The 24,222-nt window shown below is 32.3% G+C and overlaps 1 protein-coding gene across 1 annotated transcript in view; it reads left to right on the plus strand.

Moving 5' to 3' along the window:
• LOC123666157 (fizzy-related protein homolog) overlaps positions 1-24,222 on the plus strand; it is a 48,735-nt gene that overhangs the window by 2,776 nt on the left and 21,737 nt on the right. Inside the window, exon 2 of the mRNA XM_045600366.1 lies at positions 20,269-20,546. Coding sequence (XP_045456322.1) covers positions 20,269-20,546 — 278 coding nt within the window. The remainder of the gene's footprint in view (positions 1-20,268; positions 20,547-24,222) is intronic.

Consider the following 24,222-nt stretch of genomic DNA (forward strand, 5'->3'; position numbering starts at 1 on the left):
TATTATACCGCATAACTTTCTACTGGATGTACCGATTTTGATAATTCTTTTTTTGATGGAAAGAAGATATCCCTAGTTTGGTACCATGATAAGGAAACCAGGATCTGATGATAGGATTCCAGAGAAATCGGGGGAAACTCTCGGAAATCCGCAATAACTTTTTACTAGGTGTACCGATTTTGATAAATTTTAATTTTATCGAAAGCTGATGTTTATCATGTGGTCACATTGAAATTTTATCGAGATCTGATAACAATTTTTGAGTAATCTTTGATAACGCGTTATTACTTGACTATTATTTCGTCGATCTATGCTGTATTACTCGTCGATGTAATTGAAGTCGGTTTTTTTTTTTCGTTTGCAAGCAAACACAATTATATATTATTTGCTAGCTACTGCTGTTGGCGGTAATATCTAACTACACGTATATTGTACTGTGTGGCTACGGCATTAAAGAATATAGCCAGCCCCTGCCTTCCCGTGGGTGTCGTAAAAGGCGACTAAGGGATAACACAGTTCCTCTACCACCTTGGAACTTATAAAGCCGGCCGATGGCGGGATAACCATCCAATTCCTGGGCTTTGAAATACACAGGCCGAAGACAGCAGCGTCTTCGGCGTGACAAAGCCAGACCTGCGGTTACCAACCCGCTTGCCCAGCGTGGTGACTATGGGCAACACGCATGAGTTCGCGCCATTTTTTGCGCGAACTTGTACAAGCCTATGTCCAGCAGTGGACTGCAAATGATGATGATGATGATGATGATGATATGTATATTGTATGAAGTTTTAACACGTTCCTGCCTTGCTATCCGTGTACGAATTAAGTGTCTACTTATGATATTCTAAATCCGTATAGTAGTATGTCTTAGTATTTCGTTGTCTTCATAAGATTCAACCGATAATAATAATAATTTTTATATAATTAAGTCGGCAAACAAGCGTACGGCTCACCCGATGGTAAGCGATTATGGTAGCTTATTGGCGTCTGCAAACACAACACTGCTTGAAAGCAAGATTATTTACTTGTGATCTTCTGTAAGGTCGAGGCTCTACCCTAGTCGGGCTGCTCCATTTTTTTGTGCAGTTGCAGTTGAATATATTCCCAACTAGCATTCCGACCCGGATTCGCACGGGTATTTTACAAAAATTTCAAAATAATTTTCCCCCCTATTTTTTTTAAATATAATATAGCCTATGACCTATATCAACCGCGGATAGTGTAGCTTCCCAACAGTGAAAGAATTTTTCAAATCGGTGTAGTAGTTTCAGAGCCTAATCAATGCAAACAAACAAAATCAAATATTTCCTGTTCATAATATTAGTATAGATAAAATAATCTTTATCTATGTGTTAATGTAGTTTAATTTTAAAGGTAGAAATTACAATTTCGCTGGATCTTCAAAAATCATAAATGAGTTATGTTGTATTTTTTAAATAATTTTTATTATTGAATGACGTACTCGAAAAATATGTTCAGAAACGATCTTTTTAGTTTTATTTTACTTAAAGATTTGTCATAATGGTTTCTCCAAAACTTATCAAAATATGCTTTAATATGAACAACGATAAGTTTAAATTGCACAATGTTAAATAATTACTTAATATGAAAATTTTCCTCATTTATCAAGATAAAAAATAATTATATTTATGAAACTGCATGTTAGGTTTTATCTCCTGTGTAGAAAGGAGTAAACTAGCTTAATTAGACCGCCGTAAACATAATTAGCTCGCCGAAGCTACGTACTATGTATAATTAATTTTCAAGGTCGATGCCCTACACCTTGTTACACGTAGAGTTAAAAATTCTACTTAAATCAAGGTTTCTGAAGAACAATACGCCATTTGCAATTAATACAGAAATACTACGTCACACTTCGCCAAACAAGGTACAGTGTGGAACGAATTAATTTATACTAGCAAAAATAATTCTTATTATTAGTGGCTGTAATTGTTTGTGCTTTATGATTTTCATTGTCCTCCTTCATTACAAACTACACCCGTATGTTGGTGTTAAATAATTACAGATTTCGTAATAGTATTTAATGTGGAGCGTTTATTATCTCTTTTTTAGAAAAAAAACCTTTATAGTCTAGTAGGTAATATTTTATATGGCAACCTTTAAAAAAAACCTTTACAGTCTAGTAGGTATCATGCCTACTGCTGTCTACTATAAATGTTTGGCAAAATTAAAAATATTGCAAAGCATAGCCCGGCTCCAGGCCTATTAATAAAATTTTTTTTTTTAAATTAATAAAAAAAGATACCAAAACTCTTATGTGCTTGTATACACGTATTCTTTTTTAACTCAAAAGCAATGTTTACTCAAATCAATCAATTCAACTCAAGTTTAAAGCTCAGAAAACATGCCTCTTAACTGAAGCGTTGTACTGTTATATTTTGTATATATTTACGATTACTCAGAGGCAAATAAAAACATCGTGAGCTAACCTGCACAATAAAGTATGTTGGTTTTTTGAAAGAAGGTACATCGAAATTTTTTTGACAAAAAAATTCTAATCACACTTAATATCCTTCATTATAGCGTATTGCAAATGTAATAAATACACATAGAGGTGGCCAGTCAATTGACGTCACAAAAAAAATTAGGTCCTGTATGTTGTGGGGTATCCACGTATGTCTTGCGATTTTTTATGTTTTAGGAGTTATGATTTTCTTTTCTAATGTTTACGCGAATATCACTCATTATAATGAAACAGTTTTTCAGATCCCTCCCTTTTTTGGATCTCTCGTGACCATGGTAGCTGTAAAGTATCCGAAACGTCGGGCATCTAAAAAACTTAATAAACCTCGATAAAATCCGAAAAAGTAGTTTCATTGACTATCATGGACAATCTTTAAAAAATACTAAAAAAAAAAGCAAAAGACGAGTTTTACTTTTTGCAACTGAATTCGTATGAGTTGTGTACTTTTATGCATAAAGTAACTGGCTTCGTAGCTTTCGTGAAAGTTATGAAAATGTTGGTCTAAAGTCAAATACTTACGTTCCGTGAATTGACTTAAATATTCAACTTTAAATTATAAATAATATAATAATAGTTACCTTATGATTTCTTAGTTATTCTTAAAACTGCGTCAGACGTTCGTAATCGCTTTCATAATAATAAAAAAAGTGTTTAAATAATTTATGGGGAAAAATACTATTAATATTTCATCAGTATGTAATTCGTATTTAATTATAATTACAAAAAAAGTGTGTGTACTTATGTAAGCACGTAAGAAGCTATACTTCATTGTCTAGCTAACTTCCTCTTTGTTGACTAGCTAACTTCAGGGTGTCGGTTTTTTTCGTGATAGTGTGCGCGTGCATCGTAAAAATTTACTCTCATAATTTTTCTCTAACGCGCCAAAAAATGTATAATTTAAAAAAAAAGAAAAAAAAAACAGTAAAGCTAAAGGAAGTCATTAATATTTCAAAATTATGGTTGCTACGTATTTTTTTTTTTGTTAACATTTTCTATTCTAGTATTTTCTTCGCGTGCTATATGAGATTTAGTAGAATAGGCAGTCAAGCATGAAGTTCACTCGCATCGAGGGCTCAGGGCTAGTTCGTAAGCGGTCTGATAGGAAATTTATTTTAATTTAAACTTGCTCGACCACAGTTCTTTTGTAAATCGGGAAGCTACTTTCGTCATTAAAATTACAAAATCACGCTTTTGTCGATCATCTAAGTAAATATCCCGTTTCTGTTTAACCTTTAATTCGATTCGGCGTTACGCAAACTAGAGACTGTTCTATTTTTTATTCAAATTTACCATGCCAGCGTTGGATTTAAATTCGAATTTAAAGTATGTAATAAAGTAAATCTCTAGTAAAGTAAATATTTGAAGTATTTTTTATTAGAATTACTATTATCGAACTGTCTAAAATTCTTTGAGACTAAAAGTTTCCTAAAAAGTTTATTAGAAAAACGTGACTTTGACCGTGTGACAATTTATCGTAAGTCTTTATAAAAAGCTTGGGTATTAGTCTTTATTCAATATTTTAAATATTACAATATATAATTGTAGGTGCAGCGTGGTGGATTGACCTGTAATCCCTCTCCTACATGGAGGAAGAGGCCTATGCCCAGCTGTGGGATGTTACAGGCTCTATTATGAAATATTGTAATTCTTTATTTCGTTTAATATTTGCGCAGCAACCAAGCGATAAACACCTAACACTTCGCAATACTTTCTATATAAGGAAATGTTCTCTCTCATTGTTCAAGCCACAGAGCAGTGAGACCAAATAAAACATCAAATCTGTTCTATCGTCGTGCTTAAGCTATGTATATAAGTACAAAATCCATGGACCGTAGAACGTGGCGAAAGGGCGACGCCCTAGGTACAACAGAGTCTAGCTCGCAGGATCTCGACCGAGACGGCTATCTTTAATAAGGTAACCCGACTTGTTAGCCCCCCCCTGCCTTGTTCCGCTATGAAAATCTATCTCTGATTTATTAATTGTGTTTATTTAAAACAAACTGATAAACAGTCTTTCTAAAATGGTACTTAGCTTTAATTGGCACTTTAGTGTTTGTTTTGTGTTTTTTCTCTCTCTTTCAAGTTTCAACATTTTATTTTCCAAGTACGATACTTTTAAATATTCAATGTATTTTTTTTTTAGTTAATTTAATTGTACCCTAATAATAAATTCAAGTTAATAAGATGTATCTTTATAAAAATTTATTTGTTATAGGTTTTTGCAAAGGTAAACGAATACATTATGGGTAAAATAAAATTCTGGTGATGTTTTTGACCTGTCGCTTCGAGCGTACGTCGTTAATGCATCCCCTATTAATATGGTAATTAAGTACCATTACCAGTCACGGGTTCCAGGGTCAAATAGCGTTGTCAATCGTAATTCAATTATGAGTCAAGCTTCATAATAACCTTTGAAATCGGTCTTACCTATTAGTTCCGTATAATTGAAATCATTTTAACAAATATTGATGTTGGTAAGAGCGTTGAAAACTAGTCCAGTTTCCATGTAATGAGTATCGCAAACTTTAGTCGGTGTAACTTGAAAAGTATCTAAAGAGTTTTGAAATAAATCCGATCAACGGAGGAGTGCATTGGCCGCTTTCTCCGTAATATGTTGCTTATAGATTGAGCATACGTTTTCCCAATTAGAACTTATTCGTATAAGGGTTTCAAACGAAATAGTATGATTTGCGAAGATTTTGTTAAGAAATGATCATAATTATTGTATAGTACAAAAAGGCATGTTTGATGTAATACTTAATTATCAAAAGATCGAGTTCTAAATTATTTATATGAATGCAATCCTGGTTCTCATTTCTTTCTTTTAATACGTTCAAATTATACTATGAAATAGTTATTTTATTTCGTATTTATGGAGGCAGCAAAATGTGAGCTCCATTCCGGGAGCATCTAAGGTGACTGAACCCGATTTGAAGGTAGTCTTGGAATCTCTAGCTGTGCCAAGCGTGGAAAGAGGTCCCTTTTTGCTCGCTTTTACTTCGTAGTTCATTGAAACCAGATTCTAATATTTATATTCGTACTTTTGTTGCTGTTGGTGTTACGTGTAGTTTTTTGTATATGAAAGAATTCATTTGGTCCGTAATTGATTAACCTGTACTTAAAGGGTGCATTTATTTTCTGGTTTCCTTTATGCCTTTTGAATACATTGCAAATTTGACAACGTGCAATTTATGTAAGTTGTTGCAATTTTTATAAAGTTTTTATCGTAAGTGCAATAATTATTATTCGCCAATATGCGAAGAAATAATATTATATTTTCGGGGATTTACAAAGAAATAAAATAGTAATATCAATATGTAGAATTAAATAAAAATTATTTGTCCCATCATCAAAAATGTTCATATAATGTACATAGAAAGCATGGTATAGGAAAAAATTAAAAAAAAAAAAGTGAAATACCAAGCAAAAATTAATATCGTTTACTGTTTGGATGGTTAAAATTATTAACATTTTTGCTGATAATACAAAAAGAACACTTGAATGTGTTAAAGAAATATGCACTCGGTCAAATTTTGTTTTCGATACTCTCATTTAAAAATACCTACGCATCGTTGAAATCCTGACCTCTACCAATCTTGTTGACTGCAATTACGATATCCCGTAAAGCATCGAATTTTCTTATCATCACAGTAATGTAACAAAAATTCTAGATATCTTGTGTAACCTGTCGTTAAATGGTACGATAAATCCTTTTTTATATAGACTCGTCCCAGTAACATTCTGAACAAATTGCTTGACTTTTGATAAGCCATCGTTATCGGACGATTACGGAGTGTGCGTAAAGTTGTATATTTGTAATAATATTGCGTGTAATATCTCAAATGTATAAATATCTATATTAATATACGATATTTTTTGTGTGAATAGTGAATTATTGTTTTATATAACACTTGAAGTTTTATGTAATAGCTAAGTGCAAGTAGAGTTAAACCGGAAGGTGGTACTCTTCTTTCGATCTAGTTAAAAACAACACACAAAGTTGTTTACTCTGTTATCCAGTCTCTTGCGTCAAATATTAGAAATAAAATAGTATTAATACACATGAAATAACATTTTTTAATTTTCGATTTTATGATGGCTATATAACGTGGTTTGAAAATGTATTTTCCTATTCCAGTAATGAGTCTTTCACAAGAAATGACCCATTGACAAAAGGATACAGGCGGACGGGTAACGAACCAGCCATATTTTATGCCGCGTGACGTTTAAGTTCCTAGAAGTGAAAACAATTTTAGCACCCCCGCTAAGATAAATATACCTACAAAAATACGAAATAAATGGTCTTAAACGAGATAATCGTATCGTTAACGAGGATTATACCACATAACTTAATTGAATTATATTGTTATAAAATCACAGTAATAATTATTAAATAAATAAAAAATGAGACGTTAAATACCTCATTCAATTACACATTACACATTAAAAGCTGCCGGCATAATTTGTTTTTGCCATTTTCGTATAAGTCAATATTGCACTTGTCAAATGATATTCGTGCAGCTGAATAAATATTTACCGACATCTTTGTGTTATATATTGGTGCATATAAATTGACAAATTAACACTTATAATACATAAATGTGATACTTTAAAGATATTTATATTATTTTATACCAGTTATAATCCTTGTGAAGTATTTCGTTTTTGCGAATTTCTTTTATTTATATACGTTGAGTCAAGTGCTTGTATAGATAAACCTTGTCGAAGTGGTAACATAGTCATTCTTTCCGCTACATAACGATCGCATTATATAGTCAAATTTTTTCTATAATGCATTTTATGTGCTATAATTTATCGATAAACTTATGATATTGATATGTCTGCATTTTTATTTCAAATAATTTTAGGTTGATCAGTCTGTGTTATTATTAAATAAATTAGTTTTTATTTATAAATATAAATAGAAAAAATATACCTACTTTTTTTGCAAATATGTTCATTATAATATAATTACACCTTCATTGGATTATTTAGTGTCACAGATAAATACTATGAATAGGAGACTATTATACAAATGTATTTGTGTACGTAATGTAATGTAAGTATGTGTGTATATATGGTGTGCATGTATGAGCGTAAGTGTTTGTATAATTGAGTGTATGTATCTTTAAAAAAAATTTCATCGTCGGACCACGTCCTACCTTTACTAGGCAGTCACAGGACTGTCGATGTCCAGCAGTGGACTGTGATAGGCTGAAGTGTAGAAAACAGTATGTTGATAAGCTTTATTCTTACAGATATTTATTATTTTTCTACGCCGTTTTAGTATTAATAAGTTTCAATAATAGTTGTCCTAGCACTTGCGTAGAAAGTGGTTGCAATTTTCTCTCCCGCTTCGATGACATACATCACATGTAACGCAGAACAAATAAACGTACTTGTAAGGCTAAAGAAATATGAAAAATACGAGCGTAGTCATTGCTGCAGTAATTTTTGCATAATTAGAGTAAAATTAACATACCTTACATTAATGTACACCGTCATAACCATTAAGCTCATTTTGCTTGCATACCATACTAAATTGTACACTTGGGGCCAGTATAGGGCAGTCCACTTTACCTACGATTTTTCATGACCAGCCTTCAAGTTGTGATCAGCTGAGAGGCTGATGTCATGTTATTTTATCTAGTGTTTGTTTAACACTTACGCCGTTAAATTCTTGGAGAGGCCCCGGTTGTAGAAGCTGGTAAGTGACCAGAAAAAAATCAAACTGTTTATTTTAACGTATAGATCATATTATTTGATTGTTATTAGCAACATAAAAAAAGGTTACACAATTTTCAAACGATAAATCGATTCAAATTTTTTACAATTAGCACCTAAGCGGATATGTCCAAAATATGTTATTTCACCGCTCACACATATCTGTATGTCTTCCTATGGTTTAGATTTTCAAATAAATTTATCTTCACAAGCAGTGCCAAAAAAGTTTAATGAACGTTCTAAAGTTACTTATCATTAGATTTATTTAGCTAAATTGCCATTTTAAATGAGCGTGTTAGTGCACCCGTAAGTTTGAACACATTAGCTAAAACGAATAAACTAAAAACCCAAATTTATGCCCTGGTCTCGAAGTATCAAGAGCAATCAGCTGACCGTGTGAATCAGTGATTGGGCTCGTGCATTTTAATAAGTATCGTGGAATTTTCAGTATAAAACAAAACGTTTTTACCTGTTCAGCGAAGTTCAACGCTCCGATCAGCTGAGTCAACATGCTTCTTTATTTTACTAACCACGTGTTGAGTTCGATAATTTTTCCGACAATGTTGCGCAATGACTCTTTTGAGACTTTGGTTTTTTAAGACTTACTCACTGCAAAATGCGGTAAGAGCTTAAAGAGAAAGAAGAGAAAAAAATGAAGTCAAGTCAATGAGATAATGTGATAATAAAAAGTTGGGAGGTTCAACTCTGTTATGTAATCACTTAAGTTTCAGATAATTCGTAACAGACGTGCCTGCATCAATCAGCTGGTTCGTGATGTCATTCGTTCAACATTACATACCTTTTTTGATTTTTGTTTTTTTTTTTTTTTATTCGATACTCGTCTTACATGTTGCGACAGGCTTTTTCGGTTGACCAGCCTTCACCTTGACTCCCCACTTAGATCAGCTGTTTGGCTTACAATGAAAATGCGAATATAAATGTATGAATCATTTGTTTTATCATGTCATCACTACAGTGTATTGCAATTATTTACTTTGGATGTCTAAATGTAGAGTTACCTATAATTTCGTACCTTGTTTGGAATGCGTTAGTAGGTTTTTTAATTCATTTGTATGACCACTTTTTTGTTTGTACAATCAGATCAAGATACGGCGATTCATGGAATGTATAGCTATCAAATAACTACGAACTAGTCTAATCTTTACAGATAATTAAAAATCTCATTTACGCTATGACCACGCTGGTACTGCACAACTTACGAAGTGCGGGTTGGTTAATTATAATAAGATAATAATTTAAATACATTTGAGTTACTTTCTAAAGTTAATAAGCGTGATTTTTAGGTAAGTTAGGCGAGAGGAACGGACTTAGAGTCACTGAAGCGTATATAGCAGTGAATATCATTACAGTAAATATACACAGAGAAGTTAAGTCACCGAAGCGGTTGAGCGGTACTTTTATAAGGCCTTAAGATTAGCATTTGGCGACAAGCACAATTATGGCAGACTTTGCACCTAACTGTCAGTGTACAAAAGTACACAATAACTCATGTAGCTATATTTAAATAGTAAACAGAAGAGGCCTCTTTGCGAGGCCATCGCACAATTGGATCTCGAAATCCAAATATCAGTAGTTACGAATTCCCTAAAACAGAAGCTGTTTTATAACAATATTGATGAAATAAATATATAAATGTTGTACTACCTGTATTTTAACTAGTTCTTTTCCTGTAACTTTTTTTGCTTCAATGTAAATTTGATAGCAAAAAGTGCAACGCGCATAGTGTACACGTTTGGTTGACACGACTTGTGTCTTCGTGGTACATAGTTACATAACCGGATGATAGATGATATTGATGTCAATAATCTTTGCATCGTATGTAATGCCACACTTTTTTCTATAGTCTACGCTTTTGACAATTGAGTATGAGCATAAATCAGTTGTCAACGTACCGAATCTAGGCCGATTGAAAACAATGTTGGGCAATCAATAGACGTCGACTTAGGCATTACCTGTCTGACATCATCATCCATAGCTAATGCTCGATGAACTTTGACAAGTTTAAAGTTGTTTCTGTCATGATTATAAACGCTTTGCCTAGGCATCGCTAATATATGATATATGATGTTTGTCATCGTCTCGGTAATCAACGTTGAAAAAAACTTAGTGTTTGTTTTTTTATTATTGCCTTAAAATGGGCAAAAAGCTTTTCTAAGCACAAAGTTTGCGTATCGATCACGACGTCGACTATGTCTTAAATAATAATCAACCGCGTTTTTGGTTCAATGCACTCACGAAATTACATTTTACTGAATGCCTAATACCGTGACGACGAATTCATTTACACAAACACTATCTGCAACACCGGCTCGATTTATTTGTTCATTTGATGTGTTCAAATGCGTTTACATTAGTTCTGTGTGTTTATTGTGAATGTCTTTTATTGCTGTGTTATATTGATTCTCATTATAATAACAAATTTTGTGTTCCTTTTTTTTAATTTTCTTGTACCTCTACCATACATACACGTATGTATATTTACATTGTACATACATATATAGAGAGCTTTTTTACCGTTTGTAAAGTTGAAAAGCGTTGGTGTTATTAAAAAATAGTTAACGAGCAGGTTAATTCGGCTTTAAAATGTGGTAAATTATTAGCTAAGCCAGACAATAGTGAAAGTTCAACGGACTGTATTTAGGTCCCCCTATATTTTCCGTTTTTCACGTCGCCGTACCGCGAGTTACGCCCGTTCATTTTGAAGGCTTTTAAACGTTTTCATTCCCGAGTTTAATTTTTAAGGAGAGTTTATATATTAAAAAAAAATATTTATGAAATAATATTCAGAAAGGCATATTTATTATATATACTAGCTGTGCCCGCGATTTGCCTTGCGTTAATTAGAGGAAAAAACGTTCTAAAATATTAAATAGCCTTCTTAGGTAAATGGACTATCCAACACGAAAAGGAATTTTGTACTCGAACTAGTAGTTGCTAAGAATAACGCGTTTTAAACAAATAAACTCTTCTGTTTTATAATATTAGTATAGATTTATTTTGTGTTCTTAGAAAAAATACATTCCTTTATCGATACAGTTTTATTTTTTATTTTTATTTATTTATTTTATACTTTATTTTACACCACAAATATATTACAAACAAAGCACAAAGATAGTTACAGACAGTGAAGTACAATGGGCGGACAGTTTTAAAAATCTGTTTTTAGTTGTTATTCGAGAGTAGAGATTAATTTCTGTCGCTTAAAGTACATTTGTCGTAAAGAATTTATATTTCGGAGGTGGTTCATCAACTCGGATCCGCAAAAGACTTGTTTATTCGGCAAACTGCATGCGATAACGTGTGATACACATCAGGCACTCGCAAATGTTTATTCATACTTTGTGCAGTGCATGAGGGAATTTCGAAATGGTTCTTTTTGTTCAATTATTTTAGTTTGCAATGTTGTTATTTTTTCTTACCAAATTATGTGTAGCCACGACCTCTACGTCGCTTACTTAAAAGACATTTTTATTTTAATGATTACTCTTTTTCATAGTCTTAAAAATTTCGCCCTACAGGTTTCCTTAATTAATAAGATCCAGATCGTATCGAGGATTTCAATTGTACATTGAATTGAATCTTTGTGGACAGCTCCAAGATTAAATTTAAATCATTAAAATCATTTTCATTAAAGTCCTTATTATTAATTTTTGGTCGTTTTGTAATGTAAATACACACTAAGTAACCTACATGAAAATTTACTGTAAGTTTTTTTGATATTTAATTCGAGTAAGCATTTAATAATAATTTATGCAAATCTACGTACGATATATCGTTTACTTAATTTATTATAAATATTTTAAATTCGTTAATTATTGCACGAAAATCAACTTTAACCTGTATGCCTGTAACCTGATGCACGATGTTTTTTATGTGTTTTTTTTTAAGTTTGTGTAAGTCAGCGACCTCCTAAATCTATTTTGTATAAGTACGTAATCACGTCATACTTGTACGATTCTTATTTTATGTATTAACACGGCTGTGAAGGGAAAATTACAAAGTAATAGCCAACGCGAGACGCCATACTTATAGCATGACAGTATTACGTAATAACTTAATCATTATCGTATTTTCTAGTATATTTTAGTTTATAAGACAGTTTGAAGTTATTTAATTTAAAGTTGAGTGAGTCAAGCGTTTCTCAAAATACCATTGTTGAACCTCAACAACACGCTTGTATGCTCCGGTCACCCGATTAAGTTGGTTGAAACGATAAGAAATGCATTTTAAAAACAATCGGAACTACTGTAGCCGAGTGGTCCTAATAGTCTGATAACTAAGGTTAAGGAACTTTCCCTCAGGGAATGCACGACGATTCAAGATGCATCACCGAGTCTCTTGCAATGCGCTCTATGCTTTGAATACCGTTAGTGACCTAGCACTTGAGCTAGCTTTTATAGCAAGATAGATGTTTAGGTGGAACTAGCGTGGTAGGATGCATTCCTTTTTCTTAGCAAAGGATTGCGCTTTATATTGAGGTTTATCTATGCAAAGAAATAAAATTGGAGTGTCTGTTTGTAATATTAATAATAAACGGTTTTTACTAAATGCATATGGATTTATATACGGTACATATACCAAAGTAACATTTTTTACTATTTTTGTCTGTCTGTCTGTCTGTTAGTTCCAGCTAATCTCTGAAACGGCTGGACAGATTTTGACGGGACTTTCACTGGCAGATAGTTGAAATAAGAAGTAACTTGGCTACTTTTATTTTAGAAATTTATTTATTTTCTAACTCAGTGAACTGAACAATAACTTGTTTGTTAAATTCCACGAGGATGAAGTCGTGGGCACTGCTAGTATTACATATGTATGTTTAACGCATATCAAAATAAGTTTCTACTTCATATTTAAAAAGTAATGACATTGCATACATCAAACATGTACTTTTAATTCAGTCAGAGCTCTGCAGAAGCAATTAATACTGCTAATGATAAAGGACTAAGGTTGATCATCGGTTCGCAAACCTTTTAAGCGTTTATATTTGGTAAGCAGAATAAATAGCGGCTTACGTTTAAAGGTTTGATAACGAGTTAGACTGATTACGAGCTTTCCGATTGGCGTAATTTTTACAATCTCTGGATTCGTTTAAAAATCACTGAATGAAAAAGGGAGGTGATATTTTTAAAGTTTATTTATAAAATGTTTAGTTATTTTGTTTGGTAAACGTTAAATTGTCCAAGCAATAATGTAAATATATTGACTGTTTTTTGTTTCAATATTAAATGAAATTAGATAGTAAATTTAAATTAGATAATGCAATTAAGGAACATCGAGTCTGAAATATAATACTGTATTTTATGACAAAAGCGTCTTACTCTCTGTGAAGCGCAATAACTTATTTAAAGACAGCCGTAAAATGTACACTACAATGCGGAACCCGTAAAGATATTAACGATAATAGGTTTTTAAGATAGTATATGCGAGAATACCTAGAGTAAGTGCTTAGAAACTATAATAAAGTAAAACGCAATATCTTTAAACTCTTAGTCAAGGATTAGTTTTCCTGACGTAGAATATTCTAGAGGCAAAATTATTTTTCTTGAAATATTAAAAAGATCTTAAACTTTACAGTGAATTTAGAAGTTAAATATTTGATGTTTTGTTATTGGTTCTAGAAATACAACGCATTGATCGTGCAATTCCTTCATTAAATGCAAGTGCATACACATACCTACACCGAGTATTTTAAAGGCGTATTGCAATTTAGAATCTAGGTCGTGTAGTTGTGTACCTAATGTCAGTTGTCGGGTTACAATGAAGTTTGTAAAATACTGGACATTGTAATATCAACTCTATAATTTCATTTCCTGATTGTAAATCTTGATTCTTAATTAAACTCGCGTTTGTAACCTGTTCATTAATATACTGGACGTGTTAGATTGGTTGACGCTATTGGTTACTGCGTCGCTATGACTTTTATGACCTGTAACCTTCCTCAATAAACATACTATGTAAAGGTGAAATGAATATTTCAAATTGAAAGGATATACGCTGATGTTAGCTAGAGCGTTTTAATAAATCAACACAGCTTTAAACTCTGTATAAATTATAAATATATTTCCCTTCAAAGTTGCAGCAAAAGTAAGAGTTGATTTTCAAAGAAAGTTGAAGACATCGAGGAAATTGCGTGCAGTTTTCAAAGCAATATCTTTTCGCTTGCATTTTTAATTAGTGCCTTTCCCGTGAGTTGTGACAGACATCCCTAATCTCGAAGCCACTTAAAGTAAACATTCGTCCATTTGCATCCGCCAGCGTCCAGGAGCGGGGCGAATGAACCAATTAGTTATCTTATTTATATTAAACAAAGTTCAAAGAGCCCTTGAAAAGAAAGTAATTATTTACAGCGTAGCGTTATTTATATCATCGATTTTCTTTTAAAATATTTTTATTTGTTTTAATGCCAGAGCTATTTAAATAAAAGTATTTATTGTACTTATTACTGTATTATTTATGTATTAGTAGTTTTTATAGGATTGTCCTCGATTCCAGAAAACTATAGTCAATGTTCAGAGTAAACGCACCTAGTTGCAGCTAAAAGCACATATCGAGCTATAGTAATACGATGTTTAAACAAACTTCGTTCTATGTTCAAACAATAGTATTGTTTCATGTTAAATTTTACCAACATCGTAAAACATTCACTCTATAACCACGTAACATATTTCACCTGTTACAGAAAACGATAAGCGAAGTGACTGACACACTTTTTTTGTGAATTCAATAGATAATGCGTTTAAGTAGCTTTGCCTTATCACATACCTCCTAAACCTTTTTGTGGTCACGTGTTTGTTGTATCTATTTACGTACGTTCACCGATTCCTGACTGCATGTTATTTCCTACAAACATTATTATAATAAAATATATCCTCATTGCACTTTGATTGTGTGGGAACTTTTATATTTAATCGTATCATAAAACACATTAAGGTACTCATATTATTTCATCGTTTATGTTTTTTTTTATTTGATATAATATAATGATTAAAATGGTATAATACGTGTTTAAGACTAGATAGTTTAACGACTATTTTTTATGTCTTCCATCCGTCAGTCTGCAACAGAGCTAAATATATTTATACATGGATGGAAGACTAGAAATATATTTATTTAGCCCTGTTGCAGCTACACCTAAAATTTTCTCTGAATATGTATTACTATAGAGCTGTATTGAAAAATAATAAAAATGAAATAAAGTGATAAGTTACACGTGTATACAAGAAACGTGTAATTTCGATTATTTTCTGATCGATCTTCTAAACTCACACTTAGTCGATTATTTAAAAATATTACCAAGTTGATCAAGTCGGTTTATTTCAAATTATTTGAACGTTGTTAAACCATATAGGTAGGTATCGAAATTTGGACCAATTCGCCACTAAATTGGATGTGGGTAGCATTGTAGGTGGAGGCCTTGTGGAAGGCGGTTAGAATTAGACAATTAAACTCACAGATGGACCCAGGATAGTAACCTTTAAAACCATCACAATTCAGCGTACATTCGCATCCGATAGGATGTCGACGAATTTGGCGTTGGTCTGAATTAATTGTCTGTTGGTTTGTCACGTACTCGGCCAAAAACGTACAAAGTGTAACGTCGACGCGCCTTGTATGGGCGCTGCTCAGGAAGGAAATTGTGTGATTGTACTTTTATATTAGATTGGCTTTTGACTGAGGTCTGTTGCGTTGTCGCTTAACATTTAAATGCAATTTCGGTTCGCATTTCCGAAGTTCCGACGTCCGGTGTTGAGAGCAATGAACCTGGATTGACCGTCTATTCACATTCATTTAGTTTATGCTGGAGCGCTGATTAAGGCAATATTAGAAATACATTGAAGAAAAATACTTCTTTTCTTTAGTTTTATTGTGTGTCACGTATAACGTTTAATAACGGTAGTAAAAGATTTGCAAGTAGAAAATATAACAACGATTGTGTAAGGAAATTTTAATTGAAAGTTCTAAGAAGCATGACTGGTCGATTAACATTTATTACATCTGACAACACGACCGACTTATTTATATTAAAAGTATAGGTATAGTTTATGAATATCTAATAGAAGATAAGTGGTCTCGGCCAGTGCAACACAGCGTGGTACCTGCAAGCTAAGACCAAGTGCAATCACTATAACGAGATCTGCAAAGGAACTTATACAATCTAGTAGTTTAGTTTAATTTATTTCTATTTTATGTATCTTCCATTTTAATTTAAACTTGCAATTGCACGATAAGGTGTGATTATATTTTTTCTACTATATATCATTGCTTTATTGCTGCAAGATACTTTCTTGTTTAAATAAGAAGTAAGTCAACTTTTCAATTTTAACTTTTAAATAAAAAAACAATGTATGGGGCTATTAAACTGATTCTGATTTCTTTCTTAATATGACAATAAATTTATTAGAATTGTCTTCTAGAAAATTTAGTTCCTGTAAGTGGTGTTTGTCGTCTTTGTCATTCGTTGTTTGTTTTCGATTGAACTATGAATCACTGCAGACAAGTTATTCGTAACTAACTGTATCGAATCGCCTGCAGTTTTGCGTTCTCATTGTGAGAAATAGTCTTATTTATTTTTGCAAGCATTTTAGAATTCATGTATTACTAATGTTTTTGTAACTTGTGCATATTTCTTGGGATGACAGTAGTTATCTTTCAACACTAAATCTCATTAAATTTAATTGAGATCTACTTTTCGAGTTATATCCAATTCACTTGATTATTTTTTCGTCGACATACGTTGTTCTTGTGGTGTAAATTTTTTTCTCTGATAGTGTACAATAAAGAGTATTTGTATTTGTATTTGTTGTTGATATACCTCATAACTTTGCACTGGGTGTACCGGTAGATTTTGATAATTCTTGTTTAAATCGAAAGCTAATGCTTGTCTTGTAGTCCTGTTTAAATTTGATCGAGATATGATGACTATTTTTCGAGTAATCTTTGATAACGCGTTTTACTTGACTATATTTTCGTCTACATACGTTGTGTTACTTGACGATGTAATTGAAGTCAAATTTTTCGTTTGCGAGCAAACACAATGTCAGTATGTCAATTTTTTATTTGTATAATTGTGTTTGCAGGCAAACGAAGAAAAACCGACTTCTATTGTATCGACAAGTAATACAACGCAGGTAGACGAAAAAATAGTCAAGTAAATACGCATTATCAAAGATTATTCCAGAAGTTGGAATCAGATCTCGATGAAATTTAAGTGTGACCACATGATAAACATCGGCTTTCGATTAAATTAAAAATCATCAAAATCGGTACACCCAGTAAAAAGTTATGCGGATTTTTGAGAGTTTCCATCGATTTCTCTGGGATCCCATCATCAGATCCTGGTTTCCTTATCACGGTGCCAAACTAGGGATATCTCCTTTCCAACAAATAAAGAATGATCAAAATCAGTTCATAAACGACGGAGTTATCCCCGAACATACATATATATATATATATATACATACACACGGTCGAATTGAGTAACCTCCTTTATTTGAAGTCGGTTAAAAAAATTATGATTCCAAACTGCTTTTGAAGCCTATTTGATTGAAAAATGAAATGAAATGAAAATTATTTTAATTTTTTAATAATTCGATTTATTTATAAAAATTTGAGTGTTTTACCTAGTAATATTTCATATAATAAAACCGCATTATTCCCAAATTTAAAATTGTTTATTATGATTTATTTAATGTACAATTTATATGCAAAATTTAGCTGCAATTAAGACGGCTATTTCCTTATTATTCTTATTTATAACAGTTGACGAACAAAATGAATCATAAATGTACTAACTGAAGCAGTCCGACTTTATGGAGAAAAATATTTTTGGTAGGTATTCTCTCCCGGGTAGTTGCTAATCTGGAACATGTTTTAAGTCTTAGTTATCGAACTAAAATTGATCATTACTGCTAAGTCTCGCACGTTTCGTCACTTTGTGTATTTTTTCGCTAAATCCTATAAATACGTTTGTTAATGGAAGATCTCAATAGTCCATCTTTATTTGATTTTGCTTTTTACGTGTAGATTTATTACACAGTTTGTTTGTATCCAGTTTCTATTTGTAACAAATAAAACCAAAGTTTTTTTGTTTGTTGAAGTTCGTATTTTAATTAGACTGGAAAAATTAGAAATGTTATTTCGCTCTTTTATTATATACGTGGCTATCAAACTTATTGTAGATATCTTGAAAACTTTTATATGAAAACTTAAAAATTTAGTTATATTTTTTGACTTTAGACTACTTTCACTTTTGACTAATATTCAATTATAAGTTAATTGTAATGGTTTTTATTTAGTTTCGTATACCATCACTTCAACCTAACGCAGTCCACTGCTGGACATAGGCCTCCACAAGTTCCCGCCAAAAGTGGCGTGAACTCATGTGTGTTGACCATAGGTACTACGCTGGGCAGGCGTGTTGGTTACCGCAGCGCTGGCTTTGTCGCGCCCAAGACGAACGTACAGGAAAAGTTTTGTATATAAAGACATAATATATAAATTCTTTGATATTTGAAAGTATTAATTAAAATTTGGTTCACTGAACAAGAGCTAATATGATATTTTTGTCGATATGTACTTAGTTATTGAATTAAATTAAGCAGTCCCACCTCGATAACTATTGAACCGATATTAATACTATTGTAATAAAGTTAATTTATTTTTTCAACACCGCTACTGAGTATTTATTAACTATTGAAAAATAATTGCTAGTTTTTTACTTTTAATATAATTTTATTTTCCTATACCCGAATGTCTTTTTTATAAAAATTTTGTTTAATTCGTTTCGTTATGTTATTCCATAAGCGTAACAGGTTTGGGTTATTATTATCATAAGATGTTATCCATTGTCTTTATTTGAGTCTTAATTATTAATTTACCAGGTAAGTAAATTAAGTTTTCGAGTATTTCTAAACTGTTGTTCTTTTAGTTTTATAATTATTTGTTTTTAATGACACTATGTTTAATTACAGATCAATAAACTCGATAAAAAAAGGAAAACATTTTAAATGAGATGTCTCGACGCCTCGTAAATCTAAAGAAAACTAATAATAAATTAGATTTAGTTGAAATGTCCAAATATTCGGAATTATTTCAGTAATGAATCACTCGAACGCGCCCATATGGCTCTGACAGAGCACGGTGGGCGCGTGCGCATACAGCTATTTATGGATTAGTTACCGGCGCAACAGATAATACCCACCATTTGTTGGCTAGGGGAAGCATTAACTGGTTAATTTTATGGATTTTCTTTTAACGCTCATTATTAATAGAATTTTCCTTGGAGGTTTTGTGTATGCAATATGAGTCCTTTTGATTGCCGTTCCAGCTTCCGTTTCTCCAATTATCTATAACTTGGGCGTCTTTAAATCAAGAATGTATAGGCATCTTTTAGGTAAACGCGCGCCATCTTAGGCTGCATCTTCCCTTACCATCAAGTGAGATCGCAGTCAAGCGCTCGGCTATATATTAAAAAAAATACGCCATTGCCAGGAATTGTAAAGAGGATAAAAATTTAAAATATGCTTTCGTGAAAAAAAAAACCAATTTAATGCAATTAAAAAATTGGTGGTTAATTTAGCATATTTCGTGAACTTGAGGCAAATAATTGAATTAAAGAAAGTTTTCGAATCGGCAAAATTTGAAAGAAATTCTGTATGAAGTATGAAAGTATATTCACACCGCAAATTAAAATGCTTCTTGGTGCGGCACTTTTTATCCGAACGAAAAACCAACAAAACAAAAATATACCAGATAGCCTTTGGAGCTGTTGTCAAAAATGCGGACGTGTGTTTCAGTAATATAAAATAATTTATCGTTCATTGAGAGCTCTTTGTATTGTACTTTCCGCTAAAAGAAGCTTTAACATTCTCACGTTGATTTCGAAAATATTATCTAAGTAATTAAACATTGCACGCGGCGTTGAGTGCTTCAGAATATAATTTTTACTGCCCATTGTTTTAATGGAATCATAAAATGTTTTAGCTTTAAATTTATTTTGTTTTCCATGTAATTTACTTTATATTTCACATTTCCAGCAATTCGCCGTGGTACAGAAAATCAGCCAGCAAAGAAACCTCGTAGCGACGGTAGCAATGACGGTGCAGGAGGTGGTCGAGATCATCTCGCATATGGATGTCTATTAAGGAACGAACTGCTTGGAGCACAAATCGAAGAATTACGAGGTCCACCGACGAACTGTGGCGAAAGCAATAGAGCCGCCCTGGGCGCTGTCCAACTCGCTTCAGCGGCTCGAGCTGCCTTAGCTTACTCCCCTCCGGTGTTCAGATTCCGAGCACCCGTACACAATGCTGAGGTAAGCTTTTAATATTTAGTCAAATCTAAGAAAAAGATAATGAATTAATTAATTAATTAATTAATTAATTAATAATGTATTATTTATACTCGTGTTTCATAAATACACCGCGATCAAATCGCATACGAAATGCCCTTCTCGGTCGAAATTCAACAGGTTCAGGTAAGCCGATCAACCAAGTATCTATACTTAGAATATTTGGACTTGTTAAAAATATGCTCAGCGATTAAATTGCTTACATTATATCCTCTCCTAAATTTTTTTATTTAATTAGGCTCGTGATTTAAGATACTATTTATTTTCACTCTTGAGCCGCCCTTCTAATGTCTTTGATATTGTGTCTCTGATGCTCGTATATTTTACAATCTTACTGTCATAAAGAAGACTCCGTTCGATCGGTATTCGGATTCCGTTTCAGTAAAACTTTAAAGCGATTAAATTTTTCGTCACATAAATAAGAATTGCCAACTAAATGGAAGTCTCGACTAATACTTTTTATTTTGATGTCTGATGCTTTAAGATATTAATTAATTGTGATTGTAAAAATATCACATTATTTTTCGATAATTGAGAATATAAGTGTCATTTTATTGATTTTCGATATAATTGATACTGAAGAAATACGGCACCTTACAATAAAAAAAAATATGGCACATTTAATTAGTACCGTCTCTCTAAAAAGCAATATCAATATGTGATATCTGCATATTCAGCTGTGTCTAATTGCAACGAAACTTTTATTCGCCATCAATAAAGGTTATTAAAGAATAAAGGGGTAATTAGTGATTTGCACGATTTTTTAACAGTATTCGAAACGTAAGATTTTTTTGTGCACTTTTTGATTTATGCTTTTATGCAGATCATGAATTGGTGAGGATCATAAATTTCGTTAGGCGGATGACTGCGATCGTCCAATGCTTTGATGTCACGACGATATTTATGAACGCATCATCTTGATATATTTAAAAATATTATTTTTCTTTTAAACTTGATGAGTTATTTAGAAAAGAATAATGGGCGATCATTGTCCGTGTTCGCTGGTTTTATTTTACTGTCATTTTGTTTTGATATTGTCATAAAACGTCTGCGGGAATTCGTTATTTAGTAGCTTACTAGTTGCCTGAACAGATTTCGTTCTGTCAAAAGTTAATAGTAAAAATTAAGTTATTTAAATAATTTTTAATTTTTTTTAGTATTTAAACCTTTCGTGGTCCTAAAGGAACATACAAAAAAAAAATAGCCGAATTGGTCGAGCCATTCTCGAGTTATGCGCTTAACAATATTCATTTTTATTTATATAGAGAATTTAAAATCGTATTTGAACTCATATTTGTAACAATATTTTTTCAATTACAAATTTCATGTTACCGTTTAAAAGACCATAATAACCTCTTTGACCCAGTAATGTTTTTTTTTAATTTTTAAGAATTACTTGTGACCCTTGTATTTAAGTCTTAAAGCGATTTCGAAGCGAACTCGCCGATACATTCAAATTGGCTATTATGGCACGTAAAGTTGCCCATCTTATGTTGATGTGATCTCATTGTGACAGTATCTTCGGTAAATATTCATATGAAATAAAAAAACAAATACGCCTTTTAGACCATAATGGTACACGATTTTATTATAAGGTCAAGCGGTCGTTTGGCATTTTTCTTAAGTTATGCCTCGAAGAAACTTAAAATGTGAAAAGTTCTCGGGAATAATCTTTATTGCACCTTCATTTGGCATACGACGATCATTAATTTTCTATCATTATTTTTTTAGAGGCGATCAAAATTTCGCAAAAGTTATGTTTCTTGAAAAGCAGCATGAACCACATTTATGTTTTACCTTTTACAAGGCACGATAGCGATTCGTAATTTATACGTCCATTGATTCAGTATTAGCGTTAGTGAAATTCGAAACTTTTAGGATCCATTCTCAAGTTATAGGTATACGATGTCGTAAATGTTGATTAGTACCATACGAAATCCGAGGGACAAAATATTTAGTATTTTCTGTTTATAAGTCGTCCTTTTGTATTATTTAAAGCCCTTTTTTGGGTATTCGGAGATACGAGTATGGAGGATTAAACGTGATCCGAGGCAATGCGAGGATAGACTCCCTCCACACGAATATAACTTTAAAGGTTTTTTGACCTTTCGGTAACACTAACATATGCTATTTTTGTATATTCTGGGGATAGTTGAAAATACCTCACAAGAATTAAGCGTCACGTAATACTTGTCGATCATAAATTCTGTGTACTTAGTATGTGTTACGCTGGTTAATATTACAATGAAATCGCTTACCTTACTAAAGCGTCGGTATCTTTTGTAATAGCGATCTTATTATCGAATATCACTCCATTTTGAAGTAACGTGTGTTAGTAAAATAAACTTTGCCCCTCGGTAGCGAGGCTTAACGCGCACGTTTACTGTATCTTTTTGTCTTGTAATTATTTATGCAAATGCGAGCCGGCTCGCTGTGACTACACTAGCTTTAAACTTGTGCATGTTTAACTCTATTCGATATTAAATTAATACACGGAAAAGGGAGGCGTGTCGCCGTAAAACACTTTGTAAGAAGCTATTCCTGGTCTAACAAAGTTTATTAAATACAGCCGTACAATACGGTACGATCCGTGAGAAATGAGCTCACGGAAAACTAGACGGTGTGTGGATAATTTTATGTTTACTGCAAATTTTTCTAATGTTCTGGGAATAAAAGTTAAACTTCACACACACAGTCTTAATATTCGGTTCAGCGATTTTCGTGCACGACCGAACGGATAGGTTTAAATAAATTACATATACGAGCATCTCGGAGCTAATAAATATTACGTCGTCATAGTCGAATGCAAAAACTACATGATTGAATATTCAACACATTCGACGTAAGCGAAAATGTACACATCACGAACAAACATAGCAGCATCGTATTTTAAGTGTTAAGTAAACGAGTCGGTAAAAGAAACACATATAGTGTCCACTTGCAAAAATACCTTTGTGTGTCAATTATCGCGTGCGGGGCGTTTAGCGCGATAGTGACAATGAGTGTATGCTAATGAATACAATATATATTTTTTGCTTAGTTTCGTACGTAAATGTAAATTTAAATATATATTTTTTTCAAATCATCGATATAAAATTTTATGTGCATCTTTTTTCGATACAATGCCATTGTTTTTTTTCTCTCGCATTATTTTGTCCCGTCATTTGTCTGTCCGACTGACATCACTCAGCGGTGACAACGACCTAAAATAAATTATTAAAATTTTACAGTCAAAGTTTTAGAATAATAACATTTGCATTTTGTGTCCGTTTTTCGATTCATATACAAATATGGGTTTCAAGTGCAAGATAATTATGTACATCCGTCACGACGTGATTGTTTGCTTAACTGAGTGTCTGTTTTCGTTTTTCACTTTTTTAACTTTTGTACTTAGATAACAAAAACTGGCTATTTGTTACATGTTCGGAGACACTCTTAACACTGTAACATATAAGGTACACATATTCGGTAGAGTAAGGAAATGAGGTCCTTTTTAATTTGCTTAGCATGTATTCTTTTTTAAATTGCACCTGCTTAATTTAACTATATATGTATCAAAAGTTAGGTACATTTTTTTCTACCGTAGATAATTTTTTTATAAATAAGAAACGAATCGGTTAAAAAGTAATGATAATAAGCC

This window comes from Melitaea cinxia, chromosome 2 (genome assembly GCF_905220565.1).
Source record: "Melitaea cinxia chromosome 2, ilMelCinx1.1, whole genome shotgun sequence".
In the NCBI taxonomy this organism is placed as follows: Eukaryota; Metazoa; Arthropoda; class Insecta; order Lepidoptera; family Nymphalidae; genus Melitaea; species Melitaea cinxia.